The 22,053-nt window shown below is 42.7% G+C and overlaps 2 protein-coding genes and 1 long non-coding RNA gene across 5 annotated transcripts; 1 reads left to right on the top strand and 2 right to left on the bottom strand.

Annotated features, from left to right (window-relative positions):
* Positions 1-1,968: 1,968 nt before the first annotated feature.
* Positions 1,969-6,417, bottom strand: LOC131136892 (uncharacterized). Its single transcript, XM_058084224.1, has 6 exons — positions 6,235-6,417; positions 4,710-5,036; positions 4,282-4,626; positions 4,139-4,204; positions 3,657-3,772; positions 1,969-3,565 (listed from the first exon to the last, which is right to left on the bottom strand). The coding sequence occupies exons 1-6, from the start codon at positions 6,284-6,286 to the stop codon at positions 3,437-3,439; spliced, it is 1,035 nt and encodes a 344-aa protein (XP_057940207.1). The 5' UTR covers positions 6,287-6,417; the 3' UTR covers positions 1,969-3,436.
* Positions 2,778-21,142, top strand: LOC131136897 (uncharacterized). 3 transcript variants are annotated; one of them, XR_009131826.1, is made up of 7 exons: positions 2,778-2,911; positions 2,980-3,060; positions 3,705-3,860; positions 4,157-5,083; positions 6,760-7,149; positions 15,226-15,471; positions 20,828-21,142. It is a non-coding gene; the product is annotated as an uncharacterized LOC131136897 (long non-coding RNA). The 3 variants fall into 3 exon arrangements; XR_009131825.1 differs by having other exon boundaries at positions 3,705-5,083; positions 6,760-6,967; positions 7,050-7,149; XR_009131824.1 differs by having other exon boundaries at positions 3,705-5,083.
* LOC131136889 (PDZ domain-containing protein 4-like) lies at positions 8,254-21,110 on the bottom strand. The gene is given in 17 exon segments (XM_058084220.1): positions 8,254-9,308; positions 9,566-9,678; positions 9,882-10,022; positions 10,080-10,426; positions 10,496-10,566; positions 10,643-11,436; positions 11,518-11,701; positions 11,779-12,212; positions 14,494-14,595; positions 14,804-14,866; positions 14,932-15,030; positions 15,089-15,173; positions 15,242-15,464; positions 15,570-15,672; positions 16,528-16,581; positions 19,398-20,514; positions 20,820-21,110. Coding segments are annotated over 16 exon segments (3,096 nt in total). The 5' UTR covers positions 19,458-20,514; positions 20,820-21,110; the 3' UTR covers positions 8,254-9,085.
* Positions 21,143-22,053: the final 911 nt, after the last annotated feature.

Genomic DNA, 22,053 nt, shown 5'->3' with positions numbered 1-22,053 from the left:
ACTGAAAATCAATTGATATCTGAGCTTCATGATAATGTTTCCATTAAAATCTCATCTGTTTATATAATAGATTTAGGCATTTTTGCTTAAAACTAATATATTCATATTTTGTAAATATTTAAGTTGCACTTCTGTATCTGCCAAGAAATAAATTACACTCCACTTATTGCATTATTTGATGAATAAAATACCTTTACTGACTAGACGTGATGTGGAAAACAGCGATGTTACGATCACGCAACCGAAAAATGTAGTCAAATTGGTAACGTCGCTACCCAACACTTATTGGAGCAAAGTCAGCAAAACTGACGTAATGATTAAACATGCTGCTGTTTTGCTGACCAATGATATACATTTAAAAAAAAAAATCGCATCATATTAATGCAATATAGTAGGACTTCGAGAGGTTTGCCACCAGCTGCTTATAAATATCTTACTTACTTTTTCTGTATTAGTGACCCAAAGCAAGAAAAATGTTCCGGTAGCATTTTGCTTGTAGACCAGCGACATGGGCTGAATCAACTGAAATATATTTCTTATTGTATTTTCTAAATAAAGTCATTTAATATGAATTTATTCATTTATCATTTATTTCCGCCCAGTGATTGGCTGGCGACCAGTACCCTGCCTCTCGCTCCAAGTCAGCTGGGATAGACTCCAGCATACCCAAGTGAGGACAAGTGGCATAGAAAATGGATGGATTTGATATAATTTCTTTCCCACATAACAACACACATATAGTATATAATATATAATGTAAAGCAGCTGTATCAATGCACAGGATGTCGTTTATTCACCATAAATAAGTAATGCCAGCGGTCAATTATCGCTGTACCTCTTAGCCTATAAACTCTTGTTGACCGAAATCCCAGTCGTAAATTCAAAAACAGTCCTAAGATGTCGTCGCTACTGTTCCAGTTCACAGTTCTGCAGTTGACAGTGAAGCTAATAACTAGCATACAACAGCAACAAGAGGAGAATACATGTTAAATAAATACTCAAAAGGTTCAAGAAGAAAGATAAGATTCAAAATTGTGTGAAGTTTAAAATAGGAAAATGCACCTTAAGTCTTGTGATGACTGAAAATTACCCTCAGAAAATGTTTGTCACGTTTACAAAAACTTATTTTATACATTTTTCACCCAAAAAAACAGACATAAGACTCAAAATTATGTATAGTTGTCATGTTGACATGGATGTTTACCTGCTGCAAGGCCAACAAGAGCGTTTTTCTATGTTGCAATGCTTTAGCAGTTAGCAGTAAATTGACATAAGACATTTAAACTACGCTGTTCTTAATCTGCTGACTGGACATCTTTGTTGTTGTCTTCCATTTGCTGGCTCATGTCCTGATTTTTTGAAAGGACATCATGCAAAATAACAAGCTTCTCTTCTTCTTTTTTTATCTTCCTCATTAATTTTCCCGCTAATCTCCTCCTACTCCTACTCTCCTTCACTAAAATGAACATTGTGTCCCCCTGCTTCCCCACATCCCGTAAACTGAAGACCTATGTGGTACTTTGCTCTGTGCCAAGTGGAGCTGGCCGGCCAAAAACCACCCCCGCAATTCCTCACTTCCTGCTTGTGTGTGTTCCAGAGAACTGGAAGAAGACCACTGAGTATAAAAGGACAGATGGACGTGGACGACCAAGACGTCTGAGAATCCTTTTTTTTTCCCTTTCACCATTGTGTTCCCTCAATAACAGTCTTAGAGCACATTTCTACAAGCACAATAATGGAATTAACGGAAATGTTGCCAGGAGTTTTCGATTTCGTTTTTCTTTTTCCAGCCAATGAAACTCCCAACAAACGTTCTTCCCTCTCTAGCAGAGAGCAAGAGCAATTATCTCGTCTTAGTTGTGCTCTCTTCTTCCTCCCTCACTTAAGCTTTAATTCACTTAACCTGTGTGTATATGTGTGTGTGTGTGTGTGTGTGGACGCTTGATGATGACATGTAGCACAGATTGCCAGACGGGAGTCAAGGACAAAGGAGAAAGAAAGCCCTGTATTGATTACACACACACACACATATATATGCTGCTTATATAATTATGGATGCATATTTCCGTAAGTGATGTTCTGCCTCTGACTGGAATACACAATGCCGAGGAACACAACATCAGGAGAGGAAGGAAATGCATGGATGAAAGTGTTGGGACACAGCTTACATCCTAAAAATTAATTGACAATAACTTTAAAAACCGTTTTATGTTTAAGAAAAAACGAGAATACATGTTTAAAATTACCAACTAAAAACACACTATGACTTGCTTTTACAAATAAACCTCAATAGCGCCCCCGTGTGGGAGAGATCAGCCATTACTTAATATGGCCAGACAGCTGTTTTTCTTTTTTTTTTTTTTTTTTAAATCACGTCTAGCAAGGTGTCATCTGCGCTGTTCAAAGTTACGAGTCCTCCCGCCCTTAACTGAGTTCTAAAATGCCTGGAGAATCCAATCCTGGAGCCACAAGCTTCATTGCAGATTGGACATGTACACTATTAGTGATGGTGATGGTGAGACAACCATGGATGTGTTCCTGACACGCTAGCTAGCTATTTTTAAAACCGCATATTTTACTGGGCGAGTGTGCCTTCCATAATGATTGTTGCTGTTTTTGTTTGCATTCTTCCTATAGTGTCGTAAAAGTTGTAAACTTAAGAGGAAAAATTGCACAAATTTATAACAAACTCGTAACTTTTTTTTAACAGGCATTGCTTGAGACAGCTATGAAAGGGGGCGCTTATGTGACCTTTGGCCTTGGGCATGTGAAGTGGCGGTAAGGAACCCGGAAGTGAGAAGGGCTAGATATGCTAAATGCTCGACTGCTGTGTTTTGCAGCCATGTTATGAATAAAAGCAAGAGGAAAGTTTACTTCCTGGAAGAGCTGTGCGCCATTTTCCCTCTGACATGTAATGTTACGACTTTATTCTCATAAATTTTAAACTTTATTCTCAAAATCTTAATTTTGTTTCTTCAGTATGTCACTGTACTTCGATTATTTTTTCCCTATGACATGGAAAGGCGTAGGCCTATTGATGGCTGGTATCTTCGGACACAGGTTTGTAGTATTACTTCTGAATGTACATGACTGTGCATGTTAATCACTTACTCAGTCATTTCATCATGTCCATGACTCCCAATGAGACAATTACTCACTGTGTCACAATCTACTTCTTAATTGAATGTCTTGTCTGACAAACAAAGCTGTATTTGATTATTGGAGAAAGCATCACATACAGTATCAATATGTTGTGCCTCAGTGGCTGTGCATGTTTTTTTCTGTGTTAGCGTCTCCCCCTTCAGGACATTCTGTTAATAGCATCCCTTTTGCTGTATTAATAGATCATATTAGGAGATGTACTGTGTAACTTAGTTATTGAAGCCATTAAACACAATAAGCATAGAGACAAAAACAAAAAGTGGAATATGAAGAATCAAGTGTTGCTGTAGCATCGCATGTGTTGCGCTGGTTTGAGCGTACAGTAGCTATGATCCAGGGCCCGGGTGCCACAGTCTTGAATGCTTTCGTAGGTGTCTTCCTGCTGAGCGTTCTGGGTGGAAAACTGAAAGAGAAGACAAAATGAATGTATGCAGTCTCTTTTTACGACTATGCCTCATATGCTTGAGGTCGTGGGCTTGCACTTGACAACTCACCTCACATCTGGGGCCGTCTGAGTTTGGTTTTCTCTTGTGTTTGTACAGAAACAGCAGAACGGCTCCAATCATCAGAAGAACCAGAGCACCAGCGAGAACCAAAGGCCACACCAGCACTGAAAAGAACATGAGAGGAATACGGGAGGAAGATGAAAAAACGTGAAAGAAACATGGGTGGATTACAACAACAACGCAGGATGATCGGTAGGGCATTGAGAATCAATTGAGTGGAACATGTGAAGAACATTAGAGGAGAAGAATGTGTGGAGAACCACCAGACTAAACCTGGAAGGAACATAACCTATAGTATGTCAAATACTTGCTGGAACACGGAAGGAATTGTGGTGGATTAGGGTGGTAAAAATATGAGGAACATGTAAGGAACTTTGGAGGAACTTGAGAGCCCATTAGACAACGTTAAGGCAACATTAAAGCACTTTGTGAAGGACAGTGAATCAGATGGAGAGATGAATGTGTTCTACCTGTTGGTCTGTTCTCAGAGGACTCTCTTCTACCTTCTGACTCTACTTTTCCATCGAGCGGCAGACCTTAGAAGTTCACACACCATGTCAGCAACCACATGCACTTGAAGAGGAAAGCATCTTAACATCGTAATGAAGCTCACCATCAGAAACGCTGACATCAAACTCCTGAATATAAGCAGACCGCAGAGATGATCCCACAGCGCATGTATACCTCCCTGAATCTGACTTGTCCAACTGGGAGATGGTGACCACCAGAAGATACATTTTCATTAAGGGTTCCGGTCTGAAGTCCACGCAGTACCTGTCCACACAAGCACTGTTTTCTGTGGTTCTCAGGAGGATGTGTCCATCCAGACAGTTTCCTTTACAAAAGAACTTTGTGCTCCAGGAGGCATGGAAGGGACACTGTATCTCCAGCGTGCCTCCAGCAGGTCCAGTGTGGATGTGGACTTCTGGACTGGGAACAGAACTTCGATACTGCTGTTCTGCTGAAACAAGTCACAGTGAGGACTTCCTGTGGTGTATACTTTTATACATTCTTTTCCCACTTATATCCGCATTGACTCACCTGGAAGAACTCTGATCTCAAAGTCCCTGTAGGACTCGGGAAGTTCAGGCAATCCCACCCCCATCCTGTAGCGGCCGCTGTCGGCCGTGTTGAGATTGAGGATTGTGGCGTAGAGGGTCCCTCCTACAGGCGGCGTGTGTTCATACTTGATGCTGTGTCTGTCGTTGTGAGAGCTGACGCCGGTGGTTTGAACCAGAATGTCCGTGTCTTTGCATTGGTTTTTGCAGAAGTACTTTGTGCCGCTGGTTAGAAATTGCCACAAGATTGTGAAGTTTTTCCCCTCGGTTCTTTGAAAGATGACGAGGCCGGCGCTTGTGTTGGTCAGTGCTGAGAACACAGCAGGAAGATCTTCTATGAACCTAACCACTTCTACTGTAAGATCAATGACAGTTTACTGTACTATTTCACCAGTTGTTCATTATAGCGATACTTTTTAAATTCCATTATCATAGGATTGACATATAATAGGCACACATCAATCACATTCACACCGACTATAATTTAGTCATCAAATGTAAGTACTCATTTATCGCGGTTAATTAGTTCTGGACCTGGCCGCAATAAGTGAATTTCCGAAGTAGGATTCAAAATTAATAAACAAAATAGTTTTGTAATTATAGCATAGAAAACCCTTTTTTATGAGAGCGATCTGAATATGAAAAATAACACCCAAATAATCACCTTTATTCATAGTGTATATATAAGTGTGTGTGTGTGTGTGTGTATATATATATATATATATATATATATATATATATTTCCGAAGTAGGATTCAATATTAATAAACAAAATCGTTTTGTAATTATAGCATAGAAAACCCTTTTTTATGAGTGATCTGTATATGAAATAACACCCATATAATCACCTATATTCATAGTATATGAATAAAGTGTGTGTGTGTGTGTGTGTGTATATATATATATATATATATATATATGCGTGTTCAAATGAAATAATACCATTACCATAGTACCCAGTGCAATTTTGCATATATATATTTTTTTAACAGCGTATGAACTTGTGTTCATTGTGTTCTGTGTCCTTGTGGTGTTTTATAGTCCTACTCTGTTACTGTATTTAGTCTCCGACCAGTAGGGGGTGCTGTATATTCATCAGCTCCACCTCGTCCCAGTAGACCCACAGTAGACCATAGCCGGCTAAATATAGAGCTAGAACAATCCTTATTGGCTAACAGAGAACCCACCCATTGTATTCTGCGTCCTTATTGACTGTAGTCCATTGTCAGTCAATTACCTTTGTGCCGTTTCCTGTTGTGGTCAATAATCGCCAGCAAGCAAGCTCACTCTGAAAGCTGCTTGCTAGCTGCCAATAAACAATAGAAGAAGAAGCTAACAGGCTAAATGAATCTTTGATTCAAGGAGTAGTACTAGCAGGATGTTTTTACAATGTTTATGATGTGGTCATCTACCACCGTGATTTGTAGTTTGATCCTCATTTGATCTGAATGAGATAGTCAGTAGACATCTGGCAGCTTTAAGTCTTAAACACACAACATAGGTCTTACCTGAGAAGATGCAGACGACCAGTAGGTGGCAGACATTCATTCTCCAACTCATCCTGGTGCAGAAATCTGCACTTCTTGGATGAACATTCGTCTCTTATGTCGTTGTGTCTCAGCAAGACCCCATCTGTCTGGATGTGTCTCCTTTGCTCTGAAGATTACCACAGAGAATATGTGCATTAAGTTCCCTTTTCTGTCACATCTTTTAAACGTTCTTACGCAACCTCCTGTTGCTGCGTGATGAATATCAAAGTCATCAAAATAACAAGCATGAAGAGGAACTCCTCTAACAGGAACAAAAATATCATGAATGATCAGCATTACTCAAACCTTGTCACTTCTGTGTAGATAACTGGTGTTATTGGTGGAAAACTAACTCTGAATCACTTCCTAATGTCACATTTATTGCGTCACACTTGAGCATAAGTTTCTGTTATGTCTTAAATTACTTTTACTGTGATTTTCACTGATCTACTATATTGGGCAATACAAATGTAAAGGTGACTATATGGATGTTATTTCATTTAGGTGTACCTGGCGTTAAAGAGAACAAATACTGAAGAAACAAGGCTGTCTTCCTGGAAGAAAACCACGCAGTGAGGATCAGAAGGCTGAATTTAATGCGTACACATTTTCATTGTTTTGACATAAGTCCTGATTAGTCAGCCCACAAACTTTCCAGTGCCCCCTTGTACGAATGGGCAAGGGCCGGAAAACTGCTATGGTAGATGATCTGGTAAAGCTGTTGTTCTCCCTTTTTATAGTCAGGAACTGATATTTCCCTGAAATTGACCCATGTTCTCCTGCTTATTACTAAGGAACGCTTTCTGATGAAAGACAAGACGGTCATATCCATCCATCCATCTGGCTGGCACACAAGATGGCAGGAACACAACAAGAATATGGGAGCAACTGCATGTAAGTTCTCATTATGTATTCACTCTTCACGTTCTGTGATTGGTCAGTCGCACACAGTGACCGCCTCTCTCGAGACGGCTGCACCCACAGAGGAGCTCAGCGGTGCTTCACACGGTGCAATTAGGAAGTTTACTTCATCTCGCCACCATTGTGGTTTGTATCTAAAGTTACTTGGTGAACTTGTTCCGTAACATGCGCGATACATATAACTGGCATTGAATACTTAAATAGGCGGCATGCCAGGCGAGTGGTTAGCGCGCAGACCTCACAGCTAGTAGACCAGGTTCAATTCCACTCTCCGCCATCTCTGTGTGGAGTTTGGGTTTTCTGTGTGGGTTTGCTCCGGGTACTCCAAATTCCAAAAACCAAAAACATGCTAGGTTAATTGGCGACTCCAAATTGGTATGAATGTTAGTGTGAATGGTTGTTTGTCTATATGTGCCCTGTGATTGGCTGGCCACCAGTCCAGGGTGTACCCCGCCTCTTGCCTGAAGACAGCTGGGATAGGCTCCAGCACCCTCGTGACCCTCATCAGGAAAAGCGGTAGAAAATGATTGAATACTTAAATACTACTTAATACTTAATTCCTACTTAAAATATTACTACCCTCTTAATATGTTGCAGTATGCACCTTTTTCAATCTTAAACTTGTTTCATCACTACACGGTGCAGCGGGCACGATCGTGCATCAGTCACTGACAGTGTTTTATACTGAACACGGCGCTTTTGAGAAAAATCCAGTCAGCAAGGCTGACGCATTATTGTTATGTTTATTACCATGCTTGCATGAATTACCAACTTCACACAGCTCATATATATATATATATATATATATATATGAAATAATTATAATATATATAAATAATGAAAGAGTAAAGCCTCAATGATCGCTTACACACATACACATATAGCTGAATAATAAACAATAGATATAGCAACTTCTGACCAGTCCAAATCAATTTCAGACTTAAAATAATGCACAGCTTTAAGCTCCGCCCATAAGCCACACTCACACCGGGTTTATGCCGTCGACAGATTAAAATCTCCAACCGCTTGTGCCTGATGTTTGCGTATTTAAGAATTGTAAACAAATGCAGCCACACATTAACTTCCTATCATTTTAAAGGAGTATTGACAAGGTTTCCTCTTCCCATACATTAAAAAAAGGCCACTTTACTTTAATACATAGAGACAACACACAGATTACAAATGATAGTAATGATCTTATTTCCATTGAACAAAATCAAATATTTATTTTTTTTATACTAAAACAAAAAGTAAATGGAAAGATAATACAAATACTTCAATTAGCAAAAAAACTTTGAGGAGTACAGGCAATGTTTTAAGTCACATTTTAAACATTCGTAAGCGTCATACAAATGTAAAAAGAGCTTCAGGGGTGAAGTTTAGTTTACATAAATTATATGTCAAATTCAATAACAATTGATCAATGATTTTGTCATCTACCCATTAAATGTGATATTTCATTATTGAATAATCCATGCATCCATAAGTCGGAATAAACATTTTCAATGAGCCGACTTGACAACAAAATTTGATTATTTCCCGAGTGGACTACTAGTCATGTGAGTCTGGATGGTTGTCCAACCAGTCATCCAGGAAATGCGATGCGGAACGCTGGACCAGATCTATACCCTTGCCAGTGTATTACAGGATACAGGGGAGTCCTTGTGTGCTTTGTGGATTGTGTCTTTGGGGTGTGCTTCGGGAGTACAGGATTGTGGACTCACTTGGACGTTGGATAAAAACTGCACTTTGGTTCTGTTTATTATTTTATGGACGGAATCTGACAGTGCAGGGAAGGCATATCGGATGTCTAGTTTGGTGGTCTTGGTTCCGAAGGCTTGACTTTCAACGGAATGAGAGTCTGCACCTAAAGGCTGCCCGTTGGACTACCATTAATCAATGGTCTTGGTCACACAGTGGTCACGGAAAGGAGGGGGTTAAATATCTTCTTTCCATCTGGAGACCGTGAACCATGAGCCAGCAGCTCCTGGATCGTGATCCAGTTGTCCAGGATACGTCGATTTCTCCTCTTGATGCTCTTTTTCTGGCCCGGGAGGATAATGTTGTCCTGAGCAGGACCACTCTGAGAGGACGGATGCTCTTCGGCGCCACCTGGTGATGATGAAACATCCCTGCATAGGAAAGTGATCAGTAAACAAATTGAAGTATTAGTCAATGACAACACAACTCAACACAAAACAGTCCGGAAAAGGTTATAAAACCATTTCTAAAGCGGACTCCAGCTAACTACAGTGAGAGCCCATTTATCCCCCACATACATATTCTATGCCGCTTATCCTCACTAGGGGCCTATCCCAGCTGTCTTTGGGTGAAAGGGGGGTTACAACCTAGACTAGTCTAGAAGTTAGTATAACAGGAAGCGTCCTACCTGTCCCCCTTCAAGTAGTCCAGGCGGCTCTGCATCATGAACTCTCTCCTTCGTCTGTACTCTCTGGCTCTCAACAGCTGCTGCTTCCTCTCTTCTTTGCTCCAGTATCGGCCCTGTTGGTTTGCAGAGTTCATCATTTCACATTCAATAGGTTCCGTGTATTGGGACACTTATCACATATGCAATAATAATAAAAATAATATGAGGGGGAACAGATTTTTACTGGGTCGTCTATACATGGGGACCACCAATGGTGACACGCTTCTGCCATGGCTTTATACGACGGGAAAAGGTGTATCCAACATGTCGGGGGTACCTGTTTCATCTCACTGGCAGCGTCGTCGTCGGTCGTCATGCCGCTACGTTCCTCTCTGATCTTCATGGCTCTGGCTTTGAGAAGGCGGTCTCGCACGGGCCGCTTGGCCACATAACGAGTGCCGTCGCTGCGGATCTTCACCTGAATTTGAAACCGAGTTCTCAGTGATGGTAACCAATAGAGAGAAGAAAACATTACCTTCCATTCCATGCGCTGTGACGTGGCCGTTGGAGACGAGTGCAACAGCCCAAGCGGTAACGCCAGTCCCAACCGTGAGGCTGTATGCCGGTCCTCCAGACCGCAGGGGGCGCTGCTCACTCCGTGGGGACTGGCGGGCCCGCTGCTGCCCGTGCCCACCCCTCTCTCCTCACCCTCACCCCTCCCTCTCTCTCTAACGAGCTGATCCAGCGGGTCTACCAGGCCATCAGAGGGCAGCGCCATGCAGCTCTGGTAGCGTTCCAATGGCTTGACGCGGCTTTGGTGGCGCTGGGACAGGAGGGGGCTGGACTTTACAGCGCCTCCTACAGGCCTGCTGAGCATGGCACCTGCAATTTAAATGCACGTTCATGAGTGTGCAGGATGACGACTACAGTTTTATGTCAGAGACTCATTACCAGTTTTGGAGCCCTGCCCTTCATCGGCTATGACCCTTCTAGGTGATGGCCCCGCCTCTCTGGACAGAGATCTGTGTGGGGGAAATCAAATTCTGGATTGTACAGAGTCAACAGAAAAGTGGTATTAGCCTGGATGTGTTTTGGCACCTGAACTTGGAGGGTGTGGATGGCATGGACTGGGATTTGTTGCCATGGTCGGAATTCCATCCAGCCCTGGGAGAAAGAGAGCAACTAAAGTTGGAGTGGTGCTTCTCACGGTCCCGACGGCGGCCGGCGAGAGGCGAGTTCAGAGGTGGGAGGTGACCGAGGGGGAGGAGCGTAGGCGGGGACATGGGCGGTCCCCCTTCACAGTCGTCGTCTTCTTGGAGAGGCGGTATCCGTTCAATGCTCGCCGATGGTGTGCTGTGGCAGCTCTCCCCGCCGCCGCCGCCATTGGAACGCTCTGGAAGCTCGTTAATGGCTGACAACTCCCGATCATCACCGTCGGGGATCCCTGCACGTCAACAGTTGCGTGAATCCCAACATAAGTATATTAACAACACTCAATGGTTGCCTTGGTTACCTGCTTCCACTGACTCCTCCTCCATCATCCACGCCTTCAGGCATTGCTCTCTGAGCTGCTGCATCTTCTGAGCACGGAGGATGTTGCGACACTTGAACTCCAGGTGACGCAGCTCCTCCTCGATGAGCGCCATCTCGCGCTGGCTCACCGTCACGTTGCACTTCATATCCACCTCATCTCCTCCTTCACGCTCTTCTTCGTCTTTTCTCTGCTGAAGACCCGCCTCTCTGGCACGGACGTCTTGCTCGATACGTTGTTTCGTGGGCCGCCTCTCGTACTGGTACCTGATCTCCAGCAGCTCCTGGTAGCGCTGGAACTCGTCCTCTGTCAGGCCCGGCATCATTGCCAGCATGCTCATCGGACTTTTGTGCTGCTGGAGCTGAGAATCAGAGCTCAGGGGATGAAAATGTATTGGAGACCTACAGGAAGTTCTAAAGTCGCCATTGAAGATAGGCTGTACCTTGTGATGGCCGTGGTTTTGCATTGCCCCCGTCTCTGTCCAATCCGGCCCAGTGAGGGAGTCGGAGCTGAGCTGGAAGTCACAAAGGTGCAGGAAAGGATGCGCAGGGTCTCCTCGGCAGTGCCCCGGGCTCGGGGTCAGCTTGGGGCTTGGGCAGAAGCCGGGACTGGGTCGTGGACTGAGCCTGTGCCATGAAACAGTAAGGAAACTCAGTCAAACCAGAGAAAGTTAAAGGGACTCTTTGTCTCCTTGGGTGCTGACCTTGGACTGGGTCCGAGACGGAACTTTCGAGTACTGCCGGGGGTGTTAGTGGTGTTGGTGTTACAGGCGCTGGTTTGATCCCCCAGCAGGTCATGCTCTGAGGACTCCTCATAGCGGGTACTGTCATCGGTGCGTCCCAGTCCGCTGTCCAGGTCTTGACTGGCGGACAGCAGGGGTGGCAGGTTGAGCAGAGGGGGAAGGGGCACTGGGCACTCGCCGCCATTTGTCTCTGTCTTCTTTCCTTCCTCCTTGTCACCTTGCTCATCATCCTCATCATCCAATTGGCTTCCGCTTCCTCTTGAATAGTCCCACCCTTCTCGTTGACTGACGGGCCAACAACCAGAGAGGCGGCTGGAGGAGGGGGCTTGATCATTAAGCATCTTGGAACTTGCATCTTCATCTAGATCCACCCTCATGCCCTCTGTTGGAACATCCTGAGAGGGGGAGGAGAGGGCAGGGACTTAGTTTGCCATCAAAACACTCGATGGTATCAAATGTCAATCAAATATCAAATTCCAACATGGAGAAGCATCAGAGGTAGCTTCTATGGTGTTCTATGAGGTTCTAGTACCTGAGCTGTATGAGAGGCGGGATGCCACAATGCTGAGACAGGGGGGTGAGATTTATCACCAGACTGTGTGTTTGTGTGTGTGTGTGTGTTGAGTTGAGTTGAATTAATCAGACCATTCCAGCGATATCCTGCTTTGCTAACTTGTTTACGGTTCAGATGCGCCATTTTGCAGTTTTTGCTGCTACTATTTGTTAGAGCAGACGGGCATCAGCCAAGGAAGAACACATTTTTTTCCTTTTTATTTGTTGACATGAAGAGACATTGTCTTTATTTGATCAGAGGATGCATGTAGAGCAGGGGTCTCAAACTCACGGCCGCATTTGGCCCGCGGGACGCTAGTTTGAGGCCCCCTGCCTTGATATGAAAGTTTAATTTGTTTAATGAATGAATGAATGTTTAATTTGTTTTTTGGGTTGCTTATTTATTTTGTGTATCTTATTTTGTGTCGAAAAATAAAAATTAACATTAAACGTTTATTTAATAATTTAATAATAAAGAAAAAATAATTTGTTTAATTTATTTTTTGATTTGCTTATTTATTTTGTGTATCTTATTTTGTGTCGAAAAATAAAAATTAACATTAAACATTTATTTAATAATTTAATAATAAAGAAAAAATAATTCGCTTAATGTTTTTTGATTTGCTTATTTATTTTTCCATCTTATTTTGTGTCAAAAAATAAAAATTAACATTAAACATTTATTTAATAATTTAATAATAAAGAAAAAATAATTCGTTTAATATGTTTTTTGATTTGCTTATTTATTTTTCCATCTTATTTTGTGTCAAAAATAAAAATTAACATTAAACATTTATTTAATAATTTAATAAGAAATAAAAAAATAATTTATCATAATTTATAATAATTTAATGTTTTATCAGAGAACCAAAAGCACTGAAAAAGTGGAGGGTATAGCAGGAGCAGAAGCATTGAAGACAGTTTATTTATTTATTTCAGTTTTTATATATTTATTTATTTATTTTTTAACCTGATGCGGCCCAGCCTCACCCAGACTTTAGCTCCAGTGGCCCCCAGGTAAATTGAGTTTGAGACCCCTGATGTAGAGGATGTGTGTGTTGCACCACATCCTCATGTCAAGCGTAATGGAACCCAAAGCATCACATCCAAAGGTTCAGCCCCTGTACTCATAAATACACAGGCTTGATTGTGTTGCTAAGGCAGATCTATCATCATCCTATGACATGTTGCCTTCAAAAATGAATTATTCTTTCTCTGAACCCCCCCCCTTTTCGCCCCTCCTTGTGTTATTTGCTGCATCAATAATACATCCATCTCTTTCTGGTCTTCATTATAAAGCTTCTATATGGAGACGGCTATCATTAGTGTGTGTGTGTGTGTGTAAAGCTGTCATGTCGTTCTTGTGTTGTCAGCAAATGTGGACACACTGTGGGACCTGCCGTCATACTACACACATCATTTTTCATACTTATTTGCACGGTGGGCTGATATGGGAGCTTAGTGTGCATGGGAGGTTTCATGTTTGATGGTGATGTTTTTAAGATGTGGATGTGTCGAGGTCAAGACAGCCTTGGGATAACTAATCAATCAATCAATCATCAGCCAATCACAGGGCACATATAGACAAACAACCATTCACACTCACATTCATACCTATGGACAATTTGGAGTCGCCAATTAACCTAGCATGTTTTTGGAATGTGGGAGGAAACCGGAGTACCCGGAGAAAACCCACTCATGCACGGGGAGAACATGCAAACTCCACACAGAGATGGCCGAGGGTGGAATTGAACTCGGGTATCCTAACTGTGAGGCCTGCACGCTCACCACTCGATCACTGTGCAGGTTTGATTATTCAATTAATCTCAATTAATGAATGTCCAATGAAGCGATTAAGTCCACTATGACATTTTTGCTGAGCTAACCTCTTGGATCAATAAGTAGCCGTAAATCCTTCGATAAATTCCTCGTAGATCCATGCAGCGGATATGGCGAGAAAAGCAATCGCTTGAATTGTGTAGTCTTAATCTCTTGTAGCTATGGCGTATTGACAATTGACATATTTTCCAGTCAGTCCACTACTTATTAAATAATGTGTATTCATGATGCAAGCTAATCAACCTACTAATTTAAACGTATTTGTTTTGAGTGTTGCTTGGTCACCTCAATGTCGGGCCGAGCCAGCAACAAAGAGAAGTTGATGCTGTCCTCTCGGGTCAATATGGCCACCGCTTCTTCTCGGTTCTGTATGTCCACGCCGTTAATCTGCAGGGAAAGATATATCATGAGTGGGACTATTTGAGTTGCGTAAGCCTTGAATTATATTTAATATTTAGTATTTATTGAAGACTGCTTTCAATTATATGGAATGTATTGGTACTAATGTTTATGAGTTGCGTTGTATCGAACTCTAATAATGTTCGGAATGTAGAGAAAAGCATCGTGTATAATAAATCCTGACGTTTTGAGGTACCTGAAGTATTCGGTCTCCCTCCCTGATGCGTCCATTTTTGGCCGCGATGCTGTTTGGGTTGACCTGCGTCACATGACCAAAAGAAGTCAACAAATAGATCCACAGAAGGTTCAGAACATGAGGTTTACCTCGCCAACATAAATCCCCAAGTGGTCCTCGTCGTCCGTCCTGTAGCAGACAGTCAAGCCTAGTTTCTCCTCCTGAGTGGATTTGTAGAGCTCCACTTCCTGAAGTGAAACAACGGCATCAGTGGAGTCACGGTGGGTCTTTTTAGAGCAGCCTCACCTCATACTCCAGGTCATCCGTCCTGTCCACCTCGTGGTGCGTCATGTCCAAGTAGTCGTTGAGGTCGTTGTAGTCAAACATGCAACTGTGGGGGCGGACGTTTGGATGAGATTCATCATGTCAACTCTTATCATTAGAAACAAAAAAACCTACATCCCATAATGCTCCATCAGCGGAAGGAAGGGAGGAGTCGGGGGCGGCTGAGGGGAGGAATCTCCTTGGCCCTGGTGATGGTGACCTTTACCCCTCCCCGAGGTCCCACCATACTGGAAGGAGATGTCTGTCTGGGTGGCGTTTTCGACGCAGTTGGGAACTGCGACCATGGCGATGGAGGAGATGGAGCTGCTTGTCCCGTTTCCTACGCATGGGATGCCACCTAGAAGGTAAGAGGATGTATGATCATCTTGTGGACTTTTTTCATGCATGTCAGTGACAAACATTAGTTTGAGTGGTGTCGATGTCCGACGGGGGCACAATTTACCTTTCCTTCTGTGGCTCCTGTGGATCGTCCCGGGCCGTTGCAAAGGCTGCTGTGAGTTTAGCGATCTGTCCGACTGAAGGTGCGAACGCATCCTGCCTTTAACCTAACAATTACACACATTTATGGGCAATTCTGTTATATTCTTTTATACTTTACTGGGGGAAAAATAGTACCTCCCTTATATCATCAAACTAATTTGAACATTAATCAATGATAATACAGTTAAAATAAAACTTATTATTATAAGGGAGAGAAAAAAATCCAAACCTCCATGGTGTGAAAAAGCCCGTCTTTTAAACATAACTGAGATTAATTGAGATCTACCAGTCTGGAAAAGGTTACAAAGCCATTACTAAAGCTTTGGGACTCCAGCCAACCACAGTGAGAGCCATTATCCACAAATGGCAAAAACATGGAAAAGTGGTTAACCTTCCCAGCTAAGATGAATTAATTAATTAAGAGTGCACTCATCCAAGAGGTCACAAAAGACCCCACAATAACATCCAAAGAACCAGTTAGTGTCAGTGTTCATGACTCTACCATAAAAAAGACAAAAACGGCCTGTATGGAAGAGTTCAAGACAAAAATTTTGCCCGAAAACATTTTAATGATCCCCCAAAATTGTCCAATAAAATCAAAAATAATGCAGCATTTCAGAAAAAGAACAGTAAAATATGGTGGTGGTAGTGTGATGGTCTGGCGCGGTTTTGGTCCTTCAGGACTTCGAAGACTATGTTTGATATCTGAAACATTTAAGTGTGGCAAAAATTTATAAAATAAATATAAAAAAAAAAAATACATCGGTAAGTGAGCAGACACTTTTTCACACCATGAGTGACGTGTCAAAAGTATTGATAGTTTGAGAATCGATTGTAAAATATGAGGATATGGTAGTATCGGAAGTATCAATATTTCAGTATCGATCACTAAATGATCTATAATCTATATTAATCTATACCTTTGCATTTCCATGTCGCTCCATCGGCCTCAGGGAGTTAGTCCACCCCTTTTGCTGTATCAAGGGGAGGGGGCGGGGCAGAGATGGATGCCAAGTTAGGTTGTGAATGAAGAAAAAGAAAGAACAGACAATAAACAGTGATTAGTAACTGAAGCACCTGAATGCAGTTTATATTAAAATTCAGCAGAGCCTGTTGTTGAGGCTGTGCAAGTCCCACCCCCCCCCCCCCCTCCCCCCCCTATTAAATTGCTGTGCACGTCCAGAACAAGCCACCGTGACAACAAGCTTGCAAGTGAATCAAGTATGACTCTTGTGTTTTTGGACGGTCACCTGCTGTGGTTTATGTGACCATCATCAATTAGATGACACTTTGCTGTTTACCTTTGACCCCATGACGACGAGAGGTTGGAATACTTGTTTTGGTTTTTGTCAGATATCCTTTAAAATCCATAGAAGTCTTGCTTTGCATGAGAGCAATCATGGCTTATAAGCGCTTTCCCATGTGTGGCTAACAAATCAATAGGATTCTTGCCGTTGTAGGGTATAATTATCACTAAGCTATTTGTACATACATGACCTATGACCTTGATTCATGTGATCATCCCTTTTAAAAGCAATGGCGGGGGTGTTGGTGCTAGAAGATAGGATGGTTCAGGTGAGCCTCGGTAACCATAGCGCCCATACGTTATTTTCCAGGCGACCTTCACAACCTCACAAGGGTGCGAAAGTGGGACAAAGACGTCTCTGCTTCCACCTTTTGTTGTGGCCGTCCTCTCGCTGCCCCCCCCTCCATCCGACCCAAATTGCCTCCCCCGGGTGTGATTGTGATGTCTGTGCTCTCGCTTGGCATGCTGGGAATGAGGAATGATCCTCCCTCTTGCCTGGAGTGTGATGGATGTGCGTGCACGCTGATGGAGTCATTAAATAGTTAATGAGCACCGGCTGGGGGGGGTAGAGGATGAACACATGGCAACAATAAAAATAATCACGCTTACATGTTGTCATGTCAAGCTAAAGCGGGTCTCTTCAAATCTTTACTTTCTTTCTCGCCCACACCACTTAGTCGCCACGGTAACCAACTGCCGCGCATCCTAGTTAGTCATCTGTCCATCAACAGTGTTGTTTTCGCTCAATGGCTGCCGTGTCGTCATAGCCCATAAAATCTTATACAGACATAATTAAACATAGCTAGCATACCAACACTGCTTATCGTCACAATAAGGCAGGGTACACCCTGGACTGGTGGCCAGCCAATCACAGGGCACATATAGACAAACAACCATTCACACTCACATTCATACCTATGGACAATTTGGAGTCGCTAATTAACCTAGCATGTTTTTGGAATGTGGGAGGAAACCGGAGTACCCGGAGAAAACCCACTCATGTACGGGGAGAACATGCAAACTCCACACAGAGATGGCTGATGATGGAATCGAACTCGGGTCTCTTAGCTGTGTGGCCCGTGTGCTAACCACTCGTCCACCGTGCAGCCCTCATTTGAATATTTCACAGATAAATTTTAAATACAGTAAACCTCGGATATATCGGACTCGGATATATCGGAAATTCACTCACAACGGACAGATAAAAAAGAACCGATTTTTCTGTAATGCATTTCCAATAAAAATTCATTGCATATATCGGATTTTTTTATAACGGATTTCGCCTATTTCGGACAAAATCTCCAGTCCCGTTCCAATGCATTTCCATGAAATTTCCCTCGCATATATCGGATGGCCGCATCGTGGCACTCCGATTCGCCGAATCGTGACAGGCCGCTATACGACATCATTTGCAGCGTTTGCAGCGTTGCCTGCGCGTCCAGGTACATTGGAAACACAGTCAAGGAAGTGCCTTTTTATACCGGATAAAATCCGATATATGCGTAAAACTGATATTTTCCGGTATACGCATATAACGGATTTCGCTTATATCAGACAAAACCAGTGGGAACAATTGAATCCGATATATCCGAGGTTTACTGTAGTGCTTTGATTGTTTTCCTCCATTTGTGTGTGTTTTTATTTCGATTCTTCTGATTTCATATCAAATGTGTTTGTTGTGTGTTTATGTAAGCGGTTGTAGCAATATAGAGTGTGCATACATGGAGCCGGGTGCAAATTACAAGCTCACCGATGTCTGGAGTTGCTTTTTTCCGCCTCACTTCCAACCACACTTGCACGAGGAGGAGTACTCATTGTCGGACACACTTTGTCAGGGGCACCGCTAGTGCTTTTTTTTTTGCGGGATTACCGTGTTCCAGACATCAGTGAGCACTGTGGTTCTTATGCACATTAATGCATCTTTCCCCCCCGTGAGAGTGCGCTGCTTCTGGGTTCAGCAACAGTTTGACGGATACTTCACGTTCATGTTAGCAAAAAATCCTCCTCTCCTCTGTGACATCACAAAAATACAGTTTTACCACGCCTTCTGAAACGGAGCGTTTTGAGCCATCCTAAACATCTTTCAGGATTCACTTCCAAATGTGCAAACCTCTTTACCTGAAACTTTGGCATGTTTTAACACGAGAATACAACATTCTAACTACATTTATATGTCAGAAAAGTGCAAAAAGCGCAATACCTCCCCTTTTAATCGTTTGCCTATTTTGACCGACAATGAATGGATATTACCATGTTGATTCATATTCACAGTTGCAATGTGCACATTCAGGCAGCTGCTGAGCAATAGAGCATAGACGCTGCTTCCTTAATGGCAGCGGTTGCCACGGCAACAACATCCCAGCGAGACATATTTGACAGCAAAGTGAAGCGAGTTGAGGGGTGCAAAGAGAGCAGTTGTCGGGGAAACGCGGGTGGCCATTAGTCAACATTGTTATTCAGGTTGCAGCAAAAAGTATTTCTGACCTGGTACATGACCTTGTAGTGCTCCTCTGGACGTTTGACCACACACATGTTGCAGCCCATGATGATGCCTCGCGACCTTTCACCTCCACATCAGCACAATCCTGACCTTTGACACCTTCTGGTGTTCCTGAGGCAGTCTATAAAAAAAAAAAGATGTCCTCCAAAAAGTTTCAGTTTGTATCCAAACGTTAGCAACAAAGATTGTCCAAACATTCTAGTGTGCTTATTTTCTTAAAAATGTCTTCAACGCCAGGCTTGAAAATAAGAAGTTGCCTTTTTTTGTACAGAATAAAATCAACTAAGTCATTAAAGATAACGGGTTAATCAAGTTAATCTATCTGTATAGCGATAGTAGCTTTTTCTTTAGCCTTAATTGACATATTTTAGTTGACTATAGTGCTTTAATTAGCATAGAGGAGTTGAAATTTGTGCTGTTTTTTTTTCTTAGATGTTGTTTTTAAGGAATGTGACAAGGTGTTATGTTCAAACTAGGACTGCAACTTTTCTTTTTAAATTAATCGATCAATCCGCTCAGTTATTGATGGACAGAATCTGTGTGAATCAAACTCAATAGTTAGTGGTTTGGTCCGAAACACAGAAAAAATAAGTCTGCTTTTATGGATGACTTTAGAAATTGAAAAAAATTCACAAAAAAACAATAAATTCAAATCCCAAAATAGTTGATTAATTCGATCATTGATTAATCATCAATTAATTGTTGCAGGGATGTTAAAAATCTCAGTTAAAATGTTAAAAATCTCAGTTAAAATGTGTGTTTTGTGCTTTTAGTCGGTTTAATAGAGACAGGAAGCTGTCAAGATGTTTTGGTTGGGTTTTTTTTAGTCCTCCATATTTTTATTCTTCATCCCCGCCGCTGTCATGTCGAACGTGCCGCCGCTGCGTCTCAGTCAGTCATCTCTTATCTGACTCCAACACCTGCTTCACGCAAAAAGGCTGTCCGTGGAAAAATGTTCCGGCACGGTAAACAATCTTTGGTGTTGTCCAACACTCCAAATAAGGAAATTAAATCCAGCCACCATCTGCCTTTCTTCTTGTCCTTCTTAATCGCTCCTCTGTTGCTTGGTCATATTTCCAAAAATAGAATATAAGTTCTCTCCTAAAAACAAAAGAAGGGAGATTAATTAGTGGATGCCTGGTGGGATACATTGTGGTTATCATGGTCAAATCTACTGGACTTTTTTTCAGTTTTGACGTCTAAATACCATTTTTTTGGGTTACTAATTGAGCTGTGTGAGAATTTTCAAGTCAATGCAACTTACAATAGCACCATATTGTGTATTTGTTACAAACACAATCACGTATTCAATGAAAATGAGTGAAACAGGAAGTCGTTAGCTGTACTTCTAACATAGATGATACATTTTCAATGTCGTTAATTCATCTTAAACATTCCAACTGCACCTTTCCAGATGTTTTCAAGGCAGCATCCTCCTCCAGATGTTGGAGGGGGAATCCGCCTCCCACTCGTCCCATGCAGGGCGCTCCACGTCTGGGCAGTGCTACCACGGCAACCCCCGTCTTCTTTCTTCCCTCTCCGTGCTTCCTCCGTCACAGCCGGAGAGAACGCTGCACCTTCCTGCCGCACGGAGCCAGCAGACGTCGGGATGTTTAACATTCCAATAAAAAATCCTGACGAAGAGGAAGAGGAGCAGCTCTGATCTCCGTGCTCACTCGTCTTCTTCTGCAGCGTCCTGCTTCGCTCGGAGGCGACACAGCCAGCCAATCGCAAGCAGCAGGCAATTAATTCTTGACATCCTCCTCCCCCCCATCTTCCCCATCTGTCCCCCTCCTCCCACCTGCTCTGGCTGTTGCTTTGTCTCCTGTTGTTCCTCACCTGTTCATTTCTCTCCAAACACCTTCTCAACCAGGACCAGGACTCTCCTGGAAGACCTGGAAGTCCAGGACTAGCACCCTCTTCTACAGGGTCAGGCAAAATTCATTCATTCATTAATTTTCTACCGCTTTTTCCTCACGAGGGTCGCGGGGGGTGCTGGAGCCTATCCCAGCTGTCTTCGGGCGAGAGGCGGGGTACACCCTGGACTGGTGGCCAGCCAATCACAGGGCACATATAGACAAACAACCATTCACACTCACATTCATACCTATGGACAATTTGGAGTCGCTATAATTAACCTAGCATGTTTTTGGAATGTGGGAGGAAACCGGAGTACCCGGAAAAAACCCACGCATGCACGGGGAGAACATGCAAACTCCACACAGAGATGGCCGAGGGTGGAATTGAACCCTGGTCTCCTAGCTGTGAGGTCTGCGCGCTAACCACTCGACCACCGTGCCGCCCAATTTGGAACATTTGTAGGTTAAATAAAAGTAAATAATAAATAAAGTAAAGAAACATAAAAAGTGTTTTTATTTTCAAAAAGTACATATAATGCAATTTTGCTTTGTTTCTTTGTCAGTTGCTGCCATGAATTGGACTGGTGAGCATCATGGAAACGTTTATCATAACAAACCAATTTTACACTTCAATCCTGGTAGACGTGATCCCATACCAGCTCCAAAACACCATCTTGTTATGGGTTACCAACTTCAGAGCTACTGGATCCGCATTGAAACCCAAATCAACTGCCAGAACTGATTTCATTTTTAAAACATAATGAAACAGAATGACATTATA

Source organism: Doryrhamphus excisus, chromosome 10 (assembly GCF_030265055.1).
Source record: "Doryrhamphus excisus isolate RoL2022-K1 chromosome 10, RoL_Dexc_1.0, whole genome shotgun sequence".
In the NCBI taxonomy this organism is placed as follows: Eukaryota; Metazoa; Chordata; class Actinopteri; order Syngnathiformes; family Syngnathidae; genus Doryrhamphus; species Doryrhamphus excisus.
Note: the sequence above shows the minus strand (reverse complement) of the source record. Positions and strands in the feature narration are given on the sequence as shown.